The sequence below is a fragment of the Protopterus annectens genome, chromosome 8.part1, assembly GCF_019279795.1.
Source record: "Protopterus annectens isolate FY-2018-M chromosome 8.part1, PAN1.0, whole genome shotgun sequence".
Lineage (NCBI taxonomy): Eukaryota > Metazoa > Chordata > Ceratodontiformes > Protopteridae > Protopterus > Protopterus annectens.
In genome coordinates, this window is record NC_056742.1 from 262,210,927 (window position 1) to 262,230,169 (window position 19,243).

The 19,243-nt window shown below is 40.8% G+C and overlaps 1 protein-coding gene across 2 annotated transcripts in view; it reads right to left on the minus strand.

Annotated features, from left to right (window-relative positions):
* Window positions 1-8,425: 8,425 nt before the first annotated feature.
* FANCA (FA complementation group A) overlaps window positions 8,426-19,243 on the minus strand; it is a 2,214,801-nt gene continuing 2,203,983 nt past the window's right edge. For both annotated transcript variants that reach the window (XM_044081851.1, XM_044081852.1), the window contains exon 44: window positions 8,426-9,459. In XM_044081851.1, coding sequence (XP_043937786.1) covers window positions 9,352-9,459 — 108 coding nt within the window. In that variant the 3' untranslated portion in view covers window positions 8,426-9,351. The remainder of the gene's footprint in view (window positions 9,460-19,243) is intronic.

The window sequence follows — 19,243 nt, forward strand, 5'->3', positions numbered from 1 at the left end:
ACCAAGCCATAACTATGTTGGCGTATGCAGGAGCAGCCGCAGAACCCATGGCTACCCCCCTCTATTGTTTATAATAGTTGTTGTCAAAAATAAAAAAATTGTTATTCAAAATAATATCAATTAAGTTACAAACGAAGGAAACATTCCCAGTTTTCATTCTATTGTAAGTTGTTAAATAACTACGTACAGCTTCTAGTCCCCCTTCATGAGGAATACAAGTAAAAAGAGAAACAACGTCAACAGAAAACATGACAAATTCTATCCTACTCAAATCAATAGATTCTGAGAAAATTCTCAACTTGTTGAGAAAATCCCAAGAGTCTTTTAAGTAGGAAGATAAATTCTGCACTAAAGGGTTAAGAATAGCATCTACCAATAAAGCTATACCTTCAGTAATAGAATGTGGTGATGAAACAATCGGCCTAAAAGGCGGGTTAAGCAGGTCTTTGTGAATTTTTGGGATGCCAAAAAGCACCCCAATTTTTTGTTTTTCAACAACACAAAAATCATACATTTGAAAATCCATGTCACCAGACATTAAGTGAGCGACCAAAATGAGTTTTTAGAAATCATTACAATTTTAAAAGGTTATTGGAAAATTTTGACCACAAATTCAATAGTTCTTTGACTAGTAAAAAGGGTATGTTTCGTTGTGAAAAATGTAATTTTTGTAGGTTCATATCTGAGGGGCCTTTTATCATGTTGGAACATCTTAACATCACTTTTGAAGTACCTGGTTTTGTTAACTGCTCCACTAAAGGGGTTGTATATATTAGCATGTGTAGTGGCTGTTCGGCATTTTATATTGGCATGACTACCCAAAGATTAAGGGAACGTATAAGGGAGCATAATTATAGTATTAGAGTTAAGGATTCTAAGAATGCACTTTTTCGTCATACTCTTGAGTGTGAAAAATATAAAAAATTTCCTTTTTCAATTTTAGAAGTTTGTAACACAGATCTCAGGGGTGGGGACTTTAAGAATTTTTTAGAGCAAAGAGAAACCATGTGGCAAATTAGACTTTTTTCTGATAAGAAACCTGGATTAAATGAAGCTATTACTATTAAATGTTTTTTAAGTCATAGGAAATTAAAATTAAATAAGGGCCTGGATTTCCAGGCATATCTTGATTAACATGGAAATAATTTTTTGTTATCCACATTTGTTTTGTTTCGCCGCCCCCCTCTCCTTCCCCTTCCTTTTCTTTTTTATTTACACATGGTTTCCAAATTATGGTTTATATCAAGTTTGTTAATTGATTAATGATTTTATTGATGTCATTATTTATTTGATTGATTTGAGTGAATTTTTTATCTTGTATTCTGAGGAAGTCTTCGGATGAAAGCGTTGAATAAAGTATGGTACTCTAAAATTACCTTTGCCTCACCTCTGGTTCCTGACATTTACTGGTATTTTTCTCTTTTTGGTTGGTTTTGCATCATTTTGTTCATGCTCCAAATTAAGAATGAATTTGGTTATGGAAGAATTCTGCATCATATGGATAGGAAGCCTGTTCCAGAGAACGGTCAGTCTCTGAGATACATACCTGTCCCTCCAACATGTCCTATTTATGCTACAGACAAAATGTAGGTCCCTAGATCAGGTAATTCTGATGCCATTTGTTTTGTGGATATACAGGTGGTCTGCCACAGTGGGATCTTAGGATGCCTCACAGGCCAGGTATAAAATGCCCCTCAACAGTCTGTATGCGATAGAGTACAGGCGGTCTTTGTGGCGAGCCATGTAAGACACGTTGTTTACAATCTGTGTTCTTTTTGTGGGGAACCTCTGTGGATGTTTCAGTTGTTGCATGTGCCTAGTCAGGTACATACTAAAAGGGGCACTGTACTCAATGACTGGTCTGATGAGAGACAACTACAGTGGAACAATGACTTTCTTGGGCCTAAATGCCATACCCTTGCTTATAAACAGTTTACTTACTTCCACAGACATGATGGTCAAAGGCCAGGTTACTGTCTACATGCATCCCCAAATTCCTGACTACTGTGTCTACTCTCTTAGGGGCATGATATTAATGTGGTAGTTACCGGGATAGACAATTCACAAACAAAACTATTATGCACTTCTTGGCATTGAGTTTTAAACTGTGGCTCTGGCACCAGTACTCTGTCTGTGTCAATCCATCCTGGAGGGTATTAGAGTCTTGGAAGGATTCTATGAGTTCACCTAGTTTGCAACTGTCTGCAAACTTGGACAACACTGAGGCCCCTGACTTTGGCTTCAGAAATGCAGATGCCAAAAAGGAGCAGATTCAACATACAGCCTTGAGGAACTTCACTAGCAATCTGACTGTTTGTGGAGGTGGACTCCCCTATCCTAACTTCTATGGTTCTATTTGTGTGCCAGCTGGCATTCTAGGGGGTGACGGGGTTTATACATACCTTTGTGAGCTTGTCTACAATGCCCTAGAGGGTTTACTACGTTGAAGAACTTGGGACAAGTCAAGGTAGTCAGTATGCATGGTTTTGGTCTCATCTTTTAATTTGGCGACCTTCTTGAAGTCCACCAGGTTGAGTAATAATGACCTGCCCTTGACGAAATCACACTGGGTTGGATCCAGTGTTTGGAGGTTTCCTATGCCTTTATAATTTCCATGATAATTCTTTCCATGGCTTTACATATGAGATGAGTCAGACTTATGGGTCTGTATTTGACGGGGTCCATAGATGTCCAATGAACATTCTCTCCATATCAGTGAGGACCACATCCAGGATGTTTGCACCCTAGTGGGAGTATGGACCAGTCGGTCCAGTGTGTTTGTGTTTACAAAGTTTAGGAATCTGTGGGTCTGCAGGAATGGGGCCATGTACAATTACCGGTTAACAGTGGAGTACTTAAAGTTGCCCATGAATATGGTACTGGGTTGAATGGTGAGCTCCTCCAGAAGGTTTAAGTATGTGTTGTAGATTTCCTGGGTCAGAGACGGTGACCTATAGCTTGCAAGGATATGCTATGAGACTTTACTTATGGTAATCTGGGCATGGAAAAACTCAAGAGCATCATGCTGTTTGACCAGGATTGAGGAGTGTTTGTTTTTGATGCAAATCAAGACACATTCACCTTTAGTTCCTTTCTGTATAGCAATTGGTCTAAAAGTGTGGAAGGCATTATTGCCCCACGCTGCTGGGGTGCTTTCCACAGCTTTAAACAATATTTCAATAACTGCAAAATGTCTGCATTTTCTAGTGTACAGCAGGCTAGCAGGGAGTGGAGTTTCTTGTTTAGACTCCTGGTACTAACCAGTAATACCTTTAGATTTTTGGGGGTTGGTTTTACTATGCTGAAATGTTGGTCAAGATGACATTGCTTAAAACTGACACTATGGGGGAGGACAATGTTTTAGTCAATATTCGAAAGATTAGAGGGTACAGGTAAAGACCGCCCCTGGCAAAGCAGCATGGACTATTGACCATGTCCTCCCATGCTGACAAATATTGTAACCCCTTCAAATGACACTAAAAAACTAAGCCAGTTATTAAAGTCTTCTGTTATCGTAAAGTCTTATCATATTATCTTCTGTTCATACTGTGGCATCAGCCTAGGAGAAGGTAGAATGCTGCTCACTGCTAAACTCAAACTAACCTGAGAGAGAGAGAGACAGACACACACACACACACAGTTCCATTATGTCCATCTTGACATTGTCTAGGGAGGTATGTCTTAGGTCATTTACACCCACATGGACTACAAGTTATACTGGTACTTGTGGTTTAGTGACTTCAGTGCATGAGTGATCTGACAGATAGGCAACTGACTGATTTTTTTCCTTATTCAGCCTAGTGAGTTGGACATCTGCATCTGTTACAAATGAGTCTCCTTTGAACAAAATATTTGATTGTGTGCTGGCTAGCCCTATGGGCTGAAAAGCTGAGCCTTTGTGAGATGTGGGCTTATATACTGTGGCGGGTATTGTTTTGGTAGAGTGCTTTTGGGGTTGCTGAGGATATTTGTTGCAGGTGTAATGTCTGTGAGACCTTTGCTGTTTAGGAAGATTACATTTAAGAACCTCAGCATAAGTGGGTCCATATCTCTGATTCATATTGTGTGTGGCAGATGTAAGTGCATTACCGACAACCTGATTGGTATCTTAAGTACTAGTATGTGACAGCCTTGTCTACAGTGACATTATGTAAATTTCTCTCTCACATACCTTATCAGTTTAAGAACTAGATGGCTGCAGTAAATATGAGACAACTGCTACAATGCCTAAGGACTCCTATATCCATCAAGATGGCTACAGAGGTAGTAGAAAAATTCATATCCATGGTTACCTACAGGGTTGCTTTAACAGTATGGAGTAAAATAAGGAATATCTAATGGTAAACTTGCAGGGAAGTGCTCAACAATGTGCAAATGGGTACTGAAAAAGTTTCAAGGGAAGCTATACAAGGAAATGTCAGTACTAGGTCCTGCTTCTATACAGGGCACTTCTAAAACCTGCTGCACGATGAGCAGTGTCACAAATTCACTGACTTTATAGAGACAAAGAAAAATGACTAAACAGACTGAATAGCCCAATGACAATGACAAAAATCGCTCATAAAGCCTCCTCTCTGGGTGATTCTCAGCTCAGAATAGACCAGGCTACCCTCTGCTGCTACTGAAGTGCAGTTCCACGCCTTCTTAATGCAAAACCATGTAAGAAATAAGCCAAAGTGGATACCAACAGAACAAGCAACAAACTAGCCTGGAAACATACACCTTCTAAATTACTGCAATACAGAGAAACCAGCAGCAAGGTCAGTGAAAAGCAATGGCATTTTACAATGATAAAATGTAAAAAAAAATACAACAAATAATTCAAAAATGCAGCAGTGGTAATCTTAAATAACTTGCAAAAGTTTAAAAATTCTAGTTGAAGTATTTATCTGTGTCAGGATGGTGCTAGATTCACGTCAAACTCAGGAATCAGTGGTGAGGATACAGATTTCACAGTTTTGTGGAAATGAGCCAAGAGTCCTCCAAAAATACTGACTTTATAGAAGAAGAGAAAACTGACAAAACAGATTAAACAGCCCACTGGCTAATGGGGAAAAAAAACTTGCTTAAATCTCCGTGTGATTTCTAGCTCAGAACAAACCAGGCTACCCTATACTGCCACTAGAGTGCAGTCCCAAGCCTTCTTAATGTAAAACTGCACAAGAAGTAGCCCAAAGTGAATTTTAACAGACTAGCAACAAGCTAGTCAAGAAAAAAAAAATCACAGACACAATAAATAATTCAAAAATGCAGCAGTAGTAATCTCTTTTAACTTGTAAAAGTGCAAACATTTGATTTAAAAAATGTGTCTTTGCTAGAATGGCACTGAATTCAAGGCAAACACTCGGAATCACTGGAGTACATGCCAAATGGTTTTGAGCTCTGACTTTGTGCGCGTCAGTGTTTTGATCTTTAGGTAATTTGGTCTCAGTGAAATGAATGTCAGTGAAATGGGATTTTGGTGAAGTGAAGTAGACCCATATACAGTGTGTGCGTGTGTGTGGGTGCGTATATATATATATATATATATATATATATATATATATATATATATATATATATATATATATACACACACACACACACATATATATATATATATATATATACACATACACACACACACACACACACACATATATATATATATATATATATATATATATATATACACACACACGCATATACATATATATATATATATATATATATATATATATATACTAGTAACTAAGACACACACCACACTGACTCGATATGAAGAGAAACAAAGGAAGCCAAGTACTCGATCCAAACCAGGAATATTTATTTAGCGCTTTCACTTCAATGAATGGAAACTTCTTCAAAAGAAATTTCCCTTCATTGATACGAAAGCAGTAAATAAATATTCCTGATGTTGACATATACACACACACATATATACATATATATATATATATATATATATATATATATATATATATATATATATATATTTTTTTTAAATTTTATTTTACATTTGTTAACCGGGAAAGTCCGACTGAACACAGGTCCATTTTTAGCGGAGGCTCGGGGAGATAAGTTCCAAACAACAAATACATATAATAACAGGAAAGTACATGGAATATTCATTTCATGTTATGAGAGCTTTCAATGCATACATGCAAAGAGATGATACATACAGTATGGAATACATTCAATTAACAGTTCATACAGAAGTCAAACATTGAGGTACAGAGTATCAAAAGACATCGACTCAAAAGACCTAAAAAGAGGCAGTATTATGTATTCATGAAACAGACTGTCTGAGAGTAGTTGGGGTACAGAGGAGTTATATATATAAAACAATGTATCAATTTTGTATTGTACAATGCATTTTGGTGTATTTTAAAATGTTTTGTGACTATTTCTGTATTCTATATATTTTGCTCTTGCCCCTGGATCATGTCTGAAGACAGTCTAAGATTCAGTCCACCCACCCAGTTAAACATAAATAAAATAGTAAATATAGAAAGATTTCCAAAGAAGACATCCTCTGTTGGAGAAGCAGAGGACATTATTTTTTGGTATGTGTCAAAGCCAAGAGGGGAAGACATCTGTGAAGTGTAGGCCAGATCTTCCTCGTCAGAATATGAGAAATATGACTCAGTAGTGGAAGTAGACTCCATCTGACTTTTACTGGAGGAATAACCTGACATCTACGGCTTGTCTCTATGGCAGCAGAAGACTCTGAATAAAATGTATGAAATCCTGAACCAATCCTGGAGGAAAACCTGGAGGAGCGGGTCAAGGGCTTGTCTGCTACCTGAGATAGAGGCAACAGCAAGGGAGCTGAGTGGGCAAACATTTAATGTTTGGATGCATATGTCCTCTTCAATGGGGTGACTGCCTCAGAAGTCTGGGGCTACACCTTGACCTCTACCTTCTTGCAGTGGACTTACCCAGTGGCAACAACTAAGACAGCTCTATTCTCTCCTCTGGTAATCATAACCTAGGTATGAGAGTCAGATACCTAGAGTGTAGCATCCAGACTGACCACAAGGTTAAGGCTTCTGGATGGGGAGGATATGTTAGATTCTGATGTCATGAAGGCTTCATGAGGAGCAATGGCTAAGGCTTCAGATAGTGGAGGCATCTAGGTCAGAAGTGCAACAGTGCCTCACACGGAATGTTATCCTCAACCCTAGTAAGACTGTTGGGGCTGAAACATTATCACCTGTCCCTTTCTCTCCCTTTTCTTTTGGGAATTTTTCAACAAACTTTGTTTTTCGGAGGATGTTTACTATGGGCAAATAAACGCTAGAGGACGTAGCCACACAGGCCATGGCCATAAGTCTCTTTTTTCCTGCCCACTTCTGAAGGGATTCCTCCTTTCTCCAACTTGTCTTTCTGTTAAAGTCAACATGGTTATTGCAAATGGCATTATCATACTCTAATCCTAAACAAAAAAATATATTTGTGTCATAATCTTTACAAACGATCTGTCACACTCACACTTGCTAACTTTCCTGAGGCGGATATACGCTAAACACAAGCTGGCTGTCTGATCCCAAAGCCTGCAGAATAAACAAGTCACTAAATTTATAACAGTACTGTGCTGGTGACATAGGACGATAAAGACCTGACTACAGCCCAAGCAATTACAGTTCAACCAGCAGCTCTACGGCTTGCAACAAAGGCAGACATGATGGATGTGCCCATGTTGTGGGGGAAGGTGGTGGACCTCACTTAGCTTATGCCAAGATTCCACTGACAGGACCCCACTGAAAAGTGAAAGATCATCAAGTAGTGCGTGGAGTGTCAGGAGGATGTAGGCATGCCCACCCAAACTGTTAATGGTAGCACCTCTTTGCTGCATGCATGTGGAAGAGCATGCATGAGTTGACTTAGGATGCATAGGTGGCCTGCTCAGTGAACCATGTCTTCATGTTACCACCAGTGCAGGGATTAGGTTTGTAAATGAAAAATGTTCTCATTACCAACATACTGGAGTATACACCTTTACAGCTTGAAAAATGTTCTCATTACCAACATACCGGATACTGGAGTGTACACCTTTACAGCTGCCTGGATGATAGCCCCTTAGAGGCTCGATGGTCAGCAGGCACAGGGGCAAAAACAATACAAAATAATTTTATAACAGTAACAGGTCTTCACAACAGGGTATTCAACTGTCAACACTGGAATAGGCTGAAATTCTGGACACATGATGCTACTCATGCAAGTCTTGTGAATTGTACTGTTGGAAGAACTGAAGATGGTGCAAACAAGCATCTGTTTTATTCTGTGAATGGGCTGATATCTCAGTGGTACAAACCATCCATCTGGCCAGCAGTGGGTAGGGTGCTAAGTTGGAAATCAGACTGGATGCAAAAAGCACTACTGCAACAGTGATCCATATAATGGACATCTACAGGACTGCATAAATACAGAGGGAGGTGAGCAATACATTTAATTCAGCATTTATCTTTTATAGGAGTACTGCTGTGTGTCAGAGAGCTATACATTTAAAACATTTCTGTTGGAAAAGTATCTTGGTATGGAGCATGTCTTATAATTCTTATATAACTTGTGCTAAAAATTCATTCGAGTCAATGAACACAATATGTACAACAATTTTACTACAATAATTTAAACATACTGCAAAATTATAAAAAAGCTAACTTGTAAAGGTGGTAATCTGAAATACTTCCTGGAAGGTCAGCAGTGATTTTTTTTTTTTTAGTCTCCCCACCCAGACCAGCAAGCTCCCATCACACTTTTCTGAATTATTCATTCTCCCACTGGATGTTTATACTTGCTTTGCCAGACTAGGTGACACTAAAGCCAAGGCAGACCATCGTCTTTCAGTGGTTTCGATTTTTTTTTTTTTTTTAAATAAAGACCTACTCCATGCCTAATGTGCAGGGAAGCTAAAGATCTACCAGAGTATGTCCCCACAGCTTGCAGCAGGATTGAAGACTCCAGGTTCCAGTATGAGCTGAAGCCCCTAGTGAAAACACCGTTCCTCACCCCAAAGCAGGTGAAATGACAAAATTACCAATTCTTTCTACCCCCAGCTAACTCCACAGGGACTGAGTCTACTTGCTGAAGCTAAGCCATCAGGATCAAATTTACGGCTTCATCGCTCTCTGCGCATAGCTAGATGACCTTTTGAATTCAAATGCACTGCAGTTACAGATTGTAGTTTCTTTAAACAGTCAACACCTATAAAATACTTTGGAAATAGGGTTCGGTGATGCACATTTTCTTAACTCTTTGTCTTATTTTATTGCATCAAACTTGAAAAATGGATACATTCAGTTCCAAGAGGCTTTTGTCAACTTCCTTCATTACAAAACTGTTTAATACTACAGGTCACAGTGTTCTGGCTCAGAACAATTGGGGTTCAGTGGCCAAATCGTCTTCATTATCAGGCTGAAAGCAATGGACAATGGCAGCTCTTATTTCTGGATCCAGGTCGCCACATGCTTCCAGTAGCTAAAATCAAGCATTAAAGAAATCTTCATTACAAAATACTCAACAAGTTTTCATTTAATTTAGTTTTACTCAATGACATTTGTGTCTCACTTTATAATACCGCAACACTGCTTGAAATAGACAAAACATAAAATTATAGACATCCTCATTAGATAATGCCTATAAAACTGAACTAGCCTATCCATAAACGCAAACAATATTAGAAAAGGTTAATTAAGCAGGAACATACCACATCTTTCAAGGGCATCTCATTGAGCAGTATCCTCTGCTTGAACACATTCCATTCTGCAGTATGAACTACTTGGTGTACCTTTTTTCAGTAGTCTCTTATACAACTGTCTTTTCTTATCTCATGCCTATTGTTGTTGAAATAACCCTTTCAAGTCAGGGAAATGAACGACATCTATTAGTTCTCTCCTGCCAAAAAACTGACAAGAAAAAACAAGGAAGAGAGCACCCCCCCATTGTATGTGTGAACAGGTTAAAATTGACTTCAGTGGATTTTTTCTGAAAATTTAAAATAAATGTTCTGCATTTCAGTGTGTACAGTGCACACAGTTAACTAACTTGGCAAAAACATATAGCTTGGCATTCATTGTTCACAAGAATCAGAAGTAAAATATTTTATCTCTTATAAACTATGCAGCTTGTGAAATTTATTATCTACAAGCAGGTCAAGATGAACTCTTGTATGCAGCTGTGTCTCATCAATATGATACGCAAGATAGGCCAAGGACGAAAGGAGTTATTCTTCAGGAACAGAATGTTTAAGATATGGAAAAACTGTCAGCAGACCAGCTTGAAAGGAAATACTTATTATTTTGGCAAATTCTCAAAACTGCTGATGCAGGCAGATAAGACACTATAAAGATTGAAACTTTTTCTTTTGTATCAGAGACTTTGATTATTCTAAACTGAAGTAAGTTTTGATGTATATACATTTCATTGTTAAGCTTGATGTAAACCTTGTATGCAGTAAATGAATGTCGTAACAGCAGAACTGTCTCAGTGTCTTCACTGAGTAAAGGTACAGACTACCTGAACAGTGTAGTCCCACTTTAACAATGGCGAGACCAGTCCAGTACAAACAACCGGGGGGGGGGGAGGTGTGACCTGAAGAGGTGCCCCTCTCAGTACATTTCAGCGCAGACCTTCTTAGAATCGGTTCTTCTCTTCCTAAAACTTTGTCCATTGACTGGATGACAAGCACTGCAGTGCAGTACAGGGCAGTACAGTAATTTTCCTTCAGACAGTTGGTGATATACGAGGTCCAGATTTTCCACTGCCAAAAATTTGCCTCACCAGCATCTAGTGAAAGCAAAGAATTCTCCCACAACTGATCTCTATGTCAAGACTGGTCACCTTGTCCTGAACATTTGTGGAAAATATTTTCTTCTGTTTTTCTTTTAACAATGAATGCAATTCATGAAAATGCCAAGAAGTGCACTAAGTCTTTTACTGTTGATGTGTCTGAATCATATGTAGATGTGTGGAATTATTTAAGTACATATTGGGGAAAACTGACAATCCAGCATTATGCAAATGGATTCCTACCTTTGATTGGTATGTATGTATGTATGTAAGGCAAAAGTGCCACAGAATGTACAAAAATGTGCTATTTGAAATTATTTAAATGTTGCTTTTTGCATGCCTTGTCATAAACGTATTGTACAAAACCTGAAACACAACCAGGATAAAGTAATGCCTGAAGCACAGGCAATGGTTCCTGCTTCTATATATCTTGTTGCAAAAGATTTGTTAGAGGGCGATGCAGATGTCAAATTTTGTATTTTACAGTCTGATTTGCAGGAGTTTAAAGATTGGATTGCTAAAGTTAGCAACCAGCAAGATCTTGACCTCATGGGTCATTTTCAGACTTACTGTGACAAATGGAATGTGTCTGGTAAACTGCATGCTGACACCACTGAATGTACAAAATAATTTTCTCAGTTTTTGAAAGTCTCACAGACTGAAATTAAGACGTTTACACAAACTGTTATTGAACAAGGCAGTAAAGCTACTGGTATGATAGAAAGGTTAATGAATAAAATTTTCCGTTTGCAAGAAAAATATGACAAGCAACTGGCTGGCACACAGCATGATGTAACTGTTGCAAGGGAGGAGATAAAAACATTATGAGCTCAATTAGAGACACAGGAATCTGAGGCTGCTAGAGCAGCAGACTTAGCTAATCGAGATCTTTTAAGATTACAAGCCCTGTTAGAAAAATATCAATCTAAAGCACTAGAAACTGCTGCTACCAGTCCTATCATAGCCTCAGCAGGTTTTTCTGCTGAAGTTTATCATCAGTCTAGTATGTTAGAAACTCTCCCTAAGTGTGATGAACGGAAGGGTATTTTTAATAACATGATTACATTTGAAGCTTGGGTTCTTAAAACTGTAGGCACTGTATGGAATGATACACTTGAACATTGCTTCTGGAATTGTATTCCTCAGTGTTTCATGTCTTATATTCAGCAAAAGCAGTATCCAATACAAAATAAACACCTAAGAATGACAGCAGTATTGTTAGCATACACTAGGGGGCAATCTCTCACACCAACACTTTTAGATCAGTTTCATATGGCAGTCTGTGATTCTTTGGAAGAACAAGCCGAACATTACTAGCTGGCATATATGCTAGTTAATGGCAGAGATGAAAAAGATATGAAAGATGTAAATTTTCAAAAAGCTGTTATGCTCTCCTTTTTGGACCATTTGGAAGGTGTCCCAGGGGATATCAAACTTATTTATGAGAAATCTTCAAATACACTCACAGAGTTAGTAGATAAATTGCTGCGAGCACATATTATATGTAAAGATAATGCTATTCATAAGCAAAAGATTTAGACTCCCCATTCTGCACCCACTGTTAGGGAAGTAAGGGAAAGGGGGCATGGGAGATGGATTAATCAGGGACAGAAAGTCCCACAGCAGGTAGTAGGCCAATCATGTCAAGGGCAAGTTATACAGGGGCAACAACGGGCTCCCCCAGCCACTCAGCTTCTCAAGTTACTTAATCTAAAGAAGGTCCTCCAAAGAGACAGCCTATTTGCTATTCCTGTACACAGGTAGGTCATACTAAAAAATACTGTAAATATTATCGCAGACGGTGCCAGGAACAAGAGGAAAAGGGTATGTTTCTTACCGTGAAAAATTTTGATAAGCCCCGTGTACCACAACAGCAACAGGTAATGCAGCCAGAAGTACAAACACACCAGTAAACTTCACAACAATATGTGACAGAAGGTAATAGGGGACTACGGCAACAACCCCTATATACCACAAGCACTCAACAGTCAGTATTCCCAGTACAGCAAAGGGATGGTGTGACACCTAGTGTCAATGTACAAGGTAATATTGTTAGCACACAGGATACAACTGTTCCTTCTGACTTTGTTCCTTAGGGTCCAGTAAATCCTAATTATCAGCACCGAATAGCTTTGCATCAAGAACTTAATCGATCTTCTTATGCTGACTGTGAAGAAGTCAAGGAAACACTGCAATTATGTCCTTTGCAGTCCAATACCACCGATGATTCAGGGTGGGAAGTAGATCTACTACAGGGGTGTGACCCCCTCACCCAAGTCTCTTTCTTGACTAACTTCAAGAAAGGGTAAGATGGACGACCACTTATCAACATTTGGGTAGAGGGGAACCTGTGGGAAGATGTTCTTCTAGATACAGGGGCGGCTGTCTCAGTGACAGGTAGGCATCTGCCTCCTGGCTTGTCTAAACGTACATGTATTTCAGGTTTTAATGGCTCTAGATGTCTAGCCATAGGTAGTAAAACTGTACAAGTACAATTCTCCCATCAAGAGGAACCAATGAAAGGGGTATTTTTGATGTATAATTCTTGCACTTCCACAATTTTGGGAATGGATATATTATCCAAAATGGGAATTGTCATAAACCTTCCTAATGGCACTATATGGCAAGGACAAGGTCCCATGTTGTGTATGATTGAGGCAATACATGTATCAAACAGTTGTGAAAAAGGGCCGTACCGCCAGCCCTACTGAAAATGAAGTATGGTTAAAGGTAAAAAAAAAAAGAAGTTATGTCTTACCAAAATGTTCCATCTGCATTGTTGATCCTCGTTCAGTCATTACGCATGGGTATCGGTTCCGACCTCAGAAATGAGCCGGCCATTTTCCAAGCTCGCATCAGCTTCAAACTCTCAAGCTAAACTCTTACCAACAATTCCACTCTTCCTGTTACCTCAGATTGAGTTTGCAAGTTAAAGAAGGTAGAGGTTACCTCTGGTCAAATAACCTAAGAGAACCGGATGGTGAGATCCACTAGAAACCACAGGAGGGGGAAGGAGGGAGGGTCGTAATGACTGAAAGAGGATCAACAATACAGATGGAACGTTATGGTAAGACATAACTTCTTTATCTGATATTGTTATTTCTCGTTCATTCCTTACATATGGGACAGAGTCCCCAGCTACCTCTATTCCTGGGAGGCTCTCATGGAAGGACATTCCTGAGCACCACAGAACTGAAAGATGCTCTTGCCCTGGAGGCCAAATCCAATTTGTAATGACTGATGAATGTATGAGGCGTAGCCCAAGTTGCAGCTGCACAGATGTCATGTAAAGAAGCTCTGGCATGGAAGGCAGCAGGAGTTGCCACCGACCTTGTTGAATGAAAGGTAGTAGGCAATGAGATGTTACGTTGTGTGTAAATAAAGGTCACACAGTCCTTCAACCATCTAGCTAATGTGACCTTAGCAACAGCCGATCCTAATCTAGGTCCAGAAAAGGCCAAAAATAACTGGTCAGATTTGCGAAAGGGTTTAGTTCTGTTTAGGTAAAAACAGATTTGCCCGTGTAGATCAAGGGTATGTAGGCAATACTCTCCTCTGTTTGAATGGTTGGGAAAGAAAACTGGCAATTCAATGGCTTGATTAATGGACATTTCAGAGATCACTTTAGGCAGAAATGACAGATTAGTTCTCAGAGACACTCTATCTCTATGAAAAATCAAGCATGGACTCTTGATACATAAAGCTTGAAGTTCAGAAAAACGTCTGGCAGAAGTGATAGCAAACAAAAACAAGGTTTTCCATGACAAATACTTGAGGCTGCAAGAAGAGGCTGGTTCAAAAGGTGCCATTGTCAGAGCTTGTAGAACTAATGATAAATCCCATGGTTGAATAGGTTCTCTAAAAGGTGGCTTCAGATGATTCACACCTTTTATGAAGGTCTTGCACAATTTATGGGACATAAGAGAGAAATCTTGGACACCCTCATGAAAATTAGAAATTGCAGCCGAATGAACTCTAATGGTAGAGGCCGATAGACCCGATTGAAACAGGTCGGCCAGATAGTCTAGTATTATCGACACTGGTGCTGAAAAGGGGTCTATTTGTTTATCTTTCAGCCAACAAGTAAATCTTTTCCACTTGCTCAGATAAGTAATTCTAGTGGAGGACTTATGAGAAGATCACGTACTGGTAAAGAAAGATCATTCTTCCTGGCAATCAAGGGAATTGGAGTAGTCAAGCCGTTAGCTTCAGGCTGTTCAGGTTGGGATGAATCAGGTTCTGTGGGTGTGAGATCAACTCCAGGATTGGATGGAGGATCCATGGTCGATCTAGTAGGTGAGGCCAAAGATATGGGAACCAAATCTGTCGTGGCCAATATGGTGCTGTGAGGATTACTCTGCTCTTCAACCGCCGGGCATTCTTCAGAAAGTGGGGAATGAGAGGAAAGGGCGGAAATGTGTAGAGAAGACCAGAGGGCCAATTGTGGACTAGAGCGTCCCTGGGTGACTGTCCCGGAGGGGGAATCAGGGCGAAGTAGTTGCTGCATTTGTAGTTGGCCGGGGATGCAAAGAGGTCACAGCAAGGACGGTCCCAGCGGTGGAAGATCTCCGCCGCTATCAAGGGATTCACGGACCACTCGTGAGGTTGCAGAATGCACCTGCTGAGTCTGTCTGCTATCACGCTGGAACTACCGGGAATGTGCATTGCTAGAAGAAAATGGTTGGTAGCCATTGCCCATTGCCATATCCTCATGGCCTCTCGACAAAGAGGGTAAGATTTGGTTCCACCCTGCTTGTTGATGTACCAGACCACCGCCATGTTGTCTGATTGAATCGCAATTGTCCCAGACGGCAGCAGGGAATGGAATGCTCGCAACGCCAGAAGCACTGCCCTCAGCTCTAGAACATTTATATGCAGATGGGCCTCTGGTTAGGACCAAGTGCCTTGGACTGTCTGTCCCTGACATAGCCCCCCCCCACCCCATCAGGGAGGCATCCGTGATCACTGTGGCCTTGGGTTGTTGGAGGGAAAAGGGGCGAGACCATTGAGAGAGATTGTGTGACATCCACCAATTTAAATCCTGTTTGCACCTGTGGGTTACTCGAATCATGGCTGAAAGAGGATGCTGAAAAGGATACCATTGGGTGAGCAGTAGCCATTGTAGAAGCCTCATGTGAAACCTGGCCAGGGGAACAATGGTGATGGAGGCTGCCATGGAACTCAACAGCTGTAGAACCGAGTGAGCTGTGGATTATTCCTTTGAAAGGATTGGAATTAATTGTTGCTTTATCCTTAAAATTCTGCGCTCTGGAATAGCAGCTCCGCAGTTTTTTTTTGTCCAAGATAACCCCTATGAATTCTGTCAACTGAGATGGGGTGAGATTGGTTTTCTGCCAGTTTATGGTTATACCCAGCCTTTGAGCAGCGAGGAGAGAGTATGCCAGGGCTTTTCCAGTAGATGTCTGGTGGGGGCAGAAATGAGCCAGTCGTCTAGGTACGGAAACACATGGAATCCTTGAAGTCGCAAGTGAGCTGTGACAACTGCCATGCACTTTGTGAACACTCTGGGGGCTGTAGAGAGTCCGAAGGACAGTACTCTGAACTGGTAGTGACTGGCTCCTGCATGGAAGCACAGAAATCTTCTTGATGGCCTGTCCATCTTTATGTGGTAGTACGCATCTTGAAGATCTATAGAGCACATCCAATCATCTTTTTCCAAAAGTGGGAGGATAGACTGTATAGTGACCATCCGGAATTTTTGTACTCTCACAAACTTGTTCAGTACACTGAAGTCCAAAATTGGTCTCCAGTCCCCGGTTTTCTTTGGCACCAGAAATAGTCTTGAGTAGAATCCGGATCCTATCTGGTCTGGAGGGACTATTTGGGTGACTCTCTTTCTTAGCAGCTTTTCTAGCTCTAGTGCTGCTTCTTCCCTTTGACTGGGTGGAACGTCGGGAAGGTTTTTTGAAGGGACAGGACAAAGATCGAAGGGGATATGATAATCTCTGGTTATGATCCTTTGTACCCAAGAATCGTGGTGATGGTTAGCCAGGCAGAAGGGTACAAGGAGAAACGTCCCCCAACCACTTCCAGAGGAAAGGAGTTGGGCCGCTCTTCAAAAGCGCTGGTAGGATTGACCAGGGAAAGAATCCCTGGAACCCTGGTTACGCGGTCCCTCTCTGCCCCGAAAGGAGCGTCTTCCCTGTGAGTTTCCCCCTCTGCCTCTGGGGGGAAAACTCGGCCTGTGTGTCACGGAAAGTACCCTGAGATTTCTTGAACCATATCTTCCCACTCTTTTGTTTTCGGGAGAAAGCACGTTGAGGGGAAGAATAATGGACACTTAAGGCAGAAAGGGTCTTACCGTCTTGTTCACATCTGGCCAGTGTGCTTTTAACTTTGGGCCCAAACAAAGAGGAGGGCTCAATGGGGTCATTAAGAAAGGAAGACTTAAAAGGCACCGCAAAGTTGCACAAGCGCATCCAGGCGTGTCTCAAGACCGCAGCTGAACCAGCCGCTCAAGCTGCTCCTTCTGATGCGTGAGATATCAATCGCATAGAGGAGTTAGATATAGACTCAATGGTGGCCAGCTGAGAGGCCACTTTGTCACGGACCTCATCAGACACTGCACCAGCCAAGGTTTCAGAGAGCATACCAAAAGGGGCGTTGTACTCTATAATGGATCTAATGAGTGACGAGTAGAGGGGAACAATGACCTCTTTTTTCCTGGATGAGAAACCTTTTGTGATGAGGTATGCCACATAGAAGGATTTCCTGACTACTGTGGCAATGTGATTATCAAAGGAGAGACTACTGTCCACATGTGTTCCAAGGTCTCTTATCACACTTTCAGTATTAAGTAGACTACCACCTATGTGGTAGCTCATGGGTACAGAGTTTTTACCAAAGGGGTTGACAATGCACTTTTTGGCATTGAGCTTGAGGCCATGACTTTGACACAAGGCATCTGTCTCAGTGAGGCCCTTTTGTAGGATGTCCACGTCGTTAGGAGGTTCAATTATGGCTCCTAGTTTGCAGTCATCTGCAAACTTCGTTAGCCAAATACCTTCTGTGTTAGCCTGTACTTCAGAAAAGTAGATACCAAACAGGAGAGGACCCAGGACTGAACCCTGTGGTACTCCACTTGTCACTGGTCTGAAGTCGGATTTGGAGTCTGCTACTTTCACAGTGTGAGCTCTAACAGTGAGCCAGTTGGCAACTCATCTTGTGACATAGGGATTTATACCTAGTTTAGTGAGTTTATCTATAATTCCAGAGTGGGGGATGGTGTCAAAAGCCTTGGCAAGATCTAGACAGGCTGTGTAAACCACCTTACCCTCGTCTACGGCTTTGGTGACTGCTTCAAAGAAGTCTATCAGGTTTAGGAGACATGATCTGCCTTTTACAAACCCGAACTGGGTGGGGTCCAGAGTTTGGAGATTACCAATGTCTTTGTTCATAAGTTCCATGATGATATGTTCCATGGCCTTGCAGACCAGGCTCGTTAGGCTAATGGGGCGGTAGCTCCCCAAATGAATAAACCGGTTTCCATTCCAGATTTGCGCAAATTTCTAGGTATCATAAATTATAATCGGGAATTCAAAGAGGATTATGCCAATATGGCAGTTCCTCTGTATGATATGCTTTCTAGCCAGAAATAAATTACCCTTTCTAGAGTGGGGACCAAAGAAAAATATGGCTTTTTGAGATTTAAAGGCAGCATTGGCCAAGGCTACAGAAATAGTAGCTCCAAGTTTAACACGTCCCTTTGTATTACAGGCAGCAGCTGGACCCAACACACTCTGTTGTGCTTCAGGGCTCTGATTCTAGAATGGAAAAGACTTTACGCCCCATTACATTTTTCAGTAGGAAGATGACATGTTGAGAGGGGATATCACCCGTGTATTCAGCAACTTTTGGCCATTTACTGGGGTTTAAAACAAACTAAATACCTAACAGCTTTTTCCAAAGACATTATAGTACAGACACCACATTATGCCATACAGGCTTTGGTAAACGATACTCTGTTAAATAAACTGATTGATGACATCAGTCAAGCAGTGTTTGCAAAATGGTTGGCATTATTTAGTGCCAAGCAAGTTACAATAAAGGCAGGAGATAAGTATTACTTATCTAACTTCATGGGATATAAAAGAAAACGACACAAATGCATTAGGCACATTTCAAATCCAGAAAAGCCCATTCTGTCTCCTGATATTCAGGAGGACAGGCCATCCGTCTTTGTTGACGGTGCTCGATTTTGGGACAAAAATTATCGGACTGGATTTGCAGTAGTACCAAAAAACCCTTCTATGGGACAACCGACTCTGATTCAGTTACCGGGACACATGTCTGTTTAGCGAGCTGAACTGGAAGCAGTTCTTTATGTGTTACAGCATTTTCCACCTGTCAATATTTTTTCACACAGTGCATACATAGTTAATTCTCTGCGGCTGCATATGTCTAAATGGGCAAGGAGAGGGTTTGTTGATAATATGGGCAAACCACTTAAGCA